At 45.4% G+C, this 6548-nt stretch overlaps 1 protein-coding gene across 2 annotated transcripts in view; it reads right to left on the bottom strand.

The window, feature by feature from the left end:
- Window positions 1-3864, bottom strand: part of ube2l3b (ubiquitin-conjugating enzyme E2L 3b) — a 5958-nt gene extending 2094 nt beyond the window's left edge. The window contains exons 1-3 of one of the 2 annotated variants that reach the window (XM_005942478.3): window positions 3660-3864; window positions 1847-1942; window positions 1578-1764 (exon numbers count right to left, since the gene is read on the bottom strand). In XM_005942478.3, the coding sequence (XP_005942540.1) occupies window positions 1578-1764; window positions 1847-1942; window positions 3660-3686 (310 nt within the window). In that variant the 5' untranslated portion in view covers window positions 3687-3864. Of the gene's footprint in view, window positions 1-1577; window positions 1765-1846; window positions 1943-2912; window positions 3615-3659 lie in introns of those variants that run through there. The other variant, XM_014340142.2, reaches the window with a different exon arrangement.
- Window positions 3865-6548: the final 2684 nt, after the last annotated feature.

The following is a 6548-nucleotide window of genomic DNA, read 5'->3' as shown; positions in this document are numbered from 1 at the left end:
AGTAAGCTATAGTACTTTTTCCATCTGTGCAGTTCTGTTGAAGAAAGATGTTGAATCTATTTAATTATTCTTGAAAAATAATTTATTTCACGGCACATGTTTAAGGACTTTAAAATAAAAAATTAAAAAAAGAAGAAAGAATTGGATGCACAATTTTAAATCCGTCTGTCAACTCAAACGTCTGATCTGACGCTGACTTTTCTCCACGTGGGCAGCTGCAGGTTAACGTGTCCTCTCCTACACCTCAGCAAAGTGCTAACACATCCAAATAACTGGCACTTATGTCCAACTGTTGAAACTGGTGATCCCAGAATCTGCAGTCATTTAGAAACGGCTGCTCTGAGCTCCTGGGATGCTCTTAAAACCCCAAGATTAACCCTACTGAAGAGTTTGTAGACTGAGGTTAGGGTTACAGAGATGGCTCCATGACACCAAACCAACTGAAATGAACTCTACCCACTGTGCCCAAAACGGTGGTCAAATATCCTGCCAGAACTATGCTAAAGGCCAAACCCCACTCACTTTCAGTCGTAGTGTGGATCAGACAAAATCAATCCAAACTTGTTTCTAAAGTGGTTAAACGTGCTCGCTGCACAGTCACTCCACCCTGAAAGAAACCGGTTCAAAGAAATCATTAAAGGACCCAAATTATAACAACATTTATACCCACGAGCACTGTGGAAACTGACCACAGATCTCCCTCGTTTACACTAGCACCTCGTCTCCACTCTGTTTCCATGACAACCGAGTACCACCCCAATGATGATGGGTTGTTATAGCAAAGTGGCCCAAACAATGGAGCAGACTGAGGATTATAGCTGCACCTGCACCCATCGTTGGACCAGTGTTGGTTTATGTGCAGCTGTTTCCCTCCATGTTTCACAAACACTGGTGGGGTTGATTGTTGTCTGCTGACATCACACTTTCTGCCCGACTCTGCTCGCTTGAAACCGTCACCAGGTACTAAAAGCTGTCTGGCAGCAGGTCCTACCACCTGAGGGACAACACTGAAAACTGAGTCGGTGCTGAGTTCATTCTTGTTTTTCACGTACACTTTGTGATAAACTCTGCAGGTTTCTCTTTGTTTCTTGCAAACTGAAATAACACTCAATGTTTAAGATTTAGGGAATAAATGTTCCCTAAACTGTGAGTAGGAGTCATCTCTGCGTCTCCTGCTTCGCTGATAAAACAAACAGGTTAGCAGCTGCAGTAGCAGCGATATAAAAACACAGCCGTCTAAACGATGTGACGCTTTACTGAGTCACAGAATCGTCACAGCTTCCTGTTACTATATCTGTGCTGTTCAACAAATACAAAACATACTAAACACTGTGTTTTGATCACACAATCATGCGTGTGCATAAAACACGCTTTCTGCTCTGTTCGTCACACGGAGCTCTATGTGAAAATGCTCTGAGCCCGACAGACGGACAGCTACTGAAACAGGACAACGTTTTATTTTGGACACGGACTTTTTTTCCTGCAATCATCACGTCAGACAAAAATCAAAAGATGTGCAGCTCTCCAGCTCGCTGCGACTCACATCGAGCAGCCCTGTGTAAGACTTCAGCACCAACCTTGGTCAGTTTTGGTGGCAGGCTTCCAGTTCTCTGCACTGATCACAGGCAAGCACACCTGGCCCTTCTCATCAATGTTGGGGTGGTAGATCTTTGTCTTGAATGTGATCTTGGGAGGCTTGAAAGGGTACTCGGTGGGGAAAATGATTTCAATCCTGAATGCACCTTTGTCATAAGGAGGGTTGTCCTGAAAGGGAACCAATAAGGTTAGTAAGGGGAACCTCGGGCCTACGTATCTCAGACCAGCCAAAGAAGGAACAGCAGCTTACAGGAACGATCAGCCCTTGCCATGCCAGTAAGTTTGATTCCTCAACTTGAATGTTTCTGAAGTTTTTCATTCCAGACTTGCGAATCTCATCAAGTTCCTGAAAGAACGAGCACACAGTTGATATTAGAAAGGTTATTACAGTCAATACAAGAAAAATAAAACATGTATGATTTTACAGAGTGGAAGGATGCACCACCCAAATGACACCACCAGTTTAGGACAGCGTAGCAGGAAGACGCAGCCTCCAAACTACACACCAGGTTTTAAACTGCGCTGAAATTATTTACACCACATTCTTTCCTGAATGTTGATGTGAAGTCTAAGCAGAAAGTAAGAGCAAAGACACAACAAGCTGATGTTGGTTTGGTTCCTGTTATCCACCTCAGAGGTCCCCAGTACTAAACAGCACCACCTCCAGTGTTTTCAGGTAAAGAAAATTAAAGCTGCTATACAATGAAACATGTCACTTAAAACAAACGACAAACCAACTGCAACATCTCAGCTTTGTAGAGAAGTGTTGTATATGGTAGATCTGAGGATGTGCTCAGCGCTACATGTTTTATTCACAGTATGTGTCCAGTGACCTGTTAAGCTCTAAACTGCTTGGATTGCAACTATTGCATAAAGTAGCAGCGTTGCACTTCATCTTAATTCATCACATGCTAAACAAACTCAAGCCTTCCAGCCAACAGGAGCGTTTCTCTTTCATTTCAGTGCAGCAGCCAACAGTGAAAGTGAAAGTGAACTACAACCTGCATCCAGCAGCACCACAGTGGACCTCCTAGTTTCCCACCAGGTTACTGGTTCTGTCACCAGTTTGACTTACGTTAGATTATGTCAGCTATTAGCTGAAACCCCCTGAGTGGCACTTACAGCCAGCCTCGTGGTTCCATCTGTGGCAGGTTTGTTGCACAGCTCGACGGTGTAAACGTGTCTAACACGTTTTTAGGGTAAAGTGATTGTGATTAATAAACAGCGTGTGACCTGTTTACGGTCCAACAGCACCGACGTTTGTTTCACGTGAATGAAATCCTGTTAATCTGCATGTCCGCACTGAATAACTCCACCTGCATCAGTGAGCCGGTTCCAGGCCAGCTCTGCTCCCCGTGCTTTCAGCGTTGTTACTCCGGGTAAACTTCAAACACACAGCCTCCTGTAACCGCCTCATTCAGCGCAGTGTACGTTTAAAGGCGAAAACGATAATCACGGGGAAACAAACGTAGGTTAACGCAGACCTTACGCAATATGCTACGACCACTACACAAAACGAAAGCAGCATTTAGTGTGTGTCGCCTTCAGGCCGCATTACTGGAAGTGTAACGCTGCGCTGTAGTTCACACCCACTTCCTAATGGCGAACTTCAAAGTCTGATTAAGTTGAAGTGTAGCTAGCTGAGACCTGGGGATAGCAACTTAGCTGATTAGCAAACGTCTTATGCCGTGGAAATTGACACGATCTCGGGCTGCCCGCTGCCGGATTGACTCCCTCGGTCACACAACTCAAGAGTTTCTGACGTTCAAACTGTAGATAAGAGACTTGAACGAGGTTTTTGGCAGCCCCGGGCAGGATCCCTGTAGATCCTCCGGCCTGATTTGGGACTGCTTAGTTGCCTAACGTTAATATTTGGTCGGCTAGGTGGTCAATGCTGACCTCCTGTTTCTGTTGAGCTGCAGCTACAGCTGGACACTGACGGTCACTTAATGCAAATATACTCTGTAACGTGAACACGAGCCAAAGGACGGACGCTTCCACTAACCGTCAATACGTCCTTAAACATTAGAAACGATCAAAAAGAACGGCAACGACGGATTTACCTTGGCCAGCCTCCTGCTCGCCGCCATCTTGAAACTACTGTGTGTTCCCAGAATTCACCGCGCTGGGAATATGGGTCTGTTCCTGCGCTGAGGCTGATCAGGTTGGACATCCGCCTGTTTGTGAACATGCCGACATGTCCACGCCAGGAAGCGACGTGTTTAAATGCGGAATATCTGTAATTATGTATGTTACAAACATGTTGGGCTGTGAGCCGGAGCCGCGGGGGGAGACCTGAGCCTGAACCCAGCTGTGTCTGCTTCCGCTTTATTTGTTAGTATTAACGCAGGTGTTCGCATGTGGACCCCTGAAAACGCATGATGAGTTACACCTGTATGAGTCGGCTTGTTTAACCCTCAGCTCTGCTGTCAGTCTGTTGTAATTGGCTCATGCAACAGTCGTGTGGATGGCAGAGAGCAAAAAGGTTCCATGTGATTGTGCAACACTTTCAACAATAAAGTTTTATTTGCGTTCATGTTTCTACTTTAATATCACGTGCAAATCCATGTTCGCCCTGCACTTTCGTTCTAAAGCTATGAACATGTGTGAATCTGTCCATCAGCACTGCAAACAAGTACGGCTCAGAGCACGTTTCTGATGTAACCCCCCCACTGCTGCACACATGTATGTGCTGCACCACCCTGCTGTACAATGACCATCGTCTCTCTCAGTATAGGATGATGTAGCTCTGCAGGTCATCCTTGTACCTGAACAGTGAAAAGCGGTAGTCCACCTTCAGTTTGAATATTCAGACTGCACCGTCTCATTTATAAACATGTGTACACTGTGTTATTAGAAATTATTAATTAACTTTAGTCTGATGGCATTTATGTGGTTGTAAATTCTGTTTCACTGTTACACTTTGCTGTGACAGCACTGAGAGAGCAGGACAGAGAGGGTGAGAAAGAGAGAGCTAAGAACAGGGCAAGATCTGACACGTAGTGAAAGATAATAGGCTACACACCAGGGAAGCTTCTGTTTCACTCATGATGATTTTATAGAACTACTCAGTGTGTGTGGACCACAAACCTGCTCTTATAACATAGATTATGTTGATCGTCTGCAGTGCCACAGCGTGTGGAGTGATTGTGGCGACCCAAACACAGACGACCAGACGCAAAACTAGATTTTGACAAATGTGTGTCGTTCATTATGGCCGATAGCAAAACATTAACCAAAAGACAAACCCCTTTCTTTCCCTAAACTGGGAAAACTACAGACATGAAACCTGGAACAGTCAGAAATACCTGAACACTTGCATTAACATAGGACTGAGGACGACAGGAAGAAGAGTGTCTGCAAATGTGCACGTTAGGTGGAAAATCATCAAAGATTGCTTTATTATTTGGTCAACAGGTTGAAACGATGCTGTGATTCTCTTCTTACTGCTTTGCTGAAAGCCTACTGAGAAGTCCACTGCTCCCTCTCAGACATCTCCATACCTCCACAGGTATAGCACCTGGACCAGCTGCCTTTCCACTCCTCCTCCTTTCTAAGTCTCTTCCTGACTCACCCACTGTCCATCTGTGCTCCTCAATCTCTCATTTTCTGCACACTCCCATCACCTGTTAGCACATCTCCATTCCTGTCCCTGATTATCTCCAGCTGCTGCACATCCTTTCCAGCTCCATCTGTCAGCGTGTAGCCACTCAGCACTGTTCTTTCCCTCCTTCACATACAACTCACTAAGGCTTTTCCTTTGCCACGTCTGTCTTTCCTGTATGCCTAGTTTCCCAGTACTCCTGTCTGTATTTTGCACCTCCGGTCCCACTTCTCTTTGGTAATCTCCTTTTAATATTTTCCTGCACTTCCTCATCCCTCCACCAAGTCTCGTTGTCCTCTTTCCTCTGTAGGACACACCCATCACCTTCATGACAGGTTCCTTCAGCCTATAGCTGTACTGTTCCAGTCATGTTTGCTGCCACTCGGAGCCTGTCTCAACCTCTCCCTGAAATCTGTGCAGCATCCTTTATTCTTCATTTCCTACCATTGCATCCTTGCCTCTGCCTTCACTCGCTTCCTCTTGATTTCCAAAGTCGTCCTCCAGCACTACCATCCAACGCTGCTCCAGCTGTCACTCGCTACTCTACGCCCCGCCCTTGATACACGCCCACAACACAAAATCATGGCCAAAAGATCTGAAACTGATAAAAAAGAAGAAGAAAAAATTGCAGCTGTAAAAAACAACAACAGAAAACAGACAAAGGATACTTTATTCAAAATAATTCATCTGTTTGTTTGTTTTACTTTTTAAATGTCAAAAACAGATGGAAATCACTTTTCCAGATGAACAAAGCTTTTGATCCTAATTTAGTTCCATAGCAATGCGCCACATTTGACACGGCAGCAATACCCACGGCAGGCTGTACCCAGTCTGTCCCCGGGGCCCATAGTGGGACCCATGTCAGCTCTGTGGTACATGCTGCTTCGGTGGCCTTAAAGAGCTCGGTCTCACTCTCTTATCTATAACGCCATAACAGTGCGGTTCACTTTACAGCAGCTACAAGGAAACTCACAGTGAAGCCTGTCACGACAAGCAAGAGTCTGAAAACTGCTGTTGTTTAACATGTGTTAGGAAATGGTCCCACAGCACGTGTCAAATCCTCGCTAATTTATATAGATAAGAGAGTGAGACCGAGCTCTTTAAGGCCACCGAAGCAGCATGTACCACAGAGCTGACATGGGTCCCACTATGGGCCCCGGGGACAGCCTGCCGTGGGTACAGCCTGCCGTGGGTATTGCTGCCGTGTCAAATGTGGCGCATTGCTATGGAACTAAATTTATGGCGTTATTTTTGTGCCACTATTCTGAGCGCACGTAAAAAAAAGTTTGCAGGTGCAAGTGCTGTGTTTTGAGGAGAAATTTATTTTGAGCGAAGAAAAGCTGAATTT

The sequence above is a fragment of the Haplochromis burtoni genome, unplaced genomic scaffold (assembly GCF_018398535.1).
Source record: "Haplochromis burtoni strain Fernald_Lab_line unplaced genomic scaffold, NCSU_Asbu1 Contig_311, whole genome shotgun sequence".
NCBI lineage: Eukaryota > Metazoa > Chordata > Actinopteri > Cichliformes > Cichlidae > Haplochromis > Haplochromis burtoni.
The sequence above is the reverse complement of the archived record's forward strand: the minus strand, read 5'-3'. Positions and strand labels throughout refer to the sequence as shown.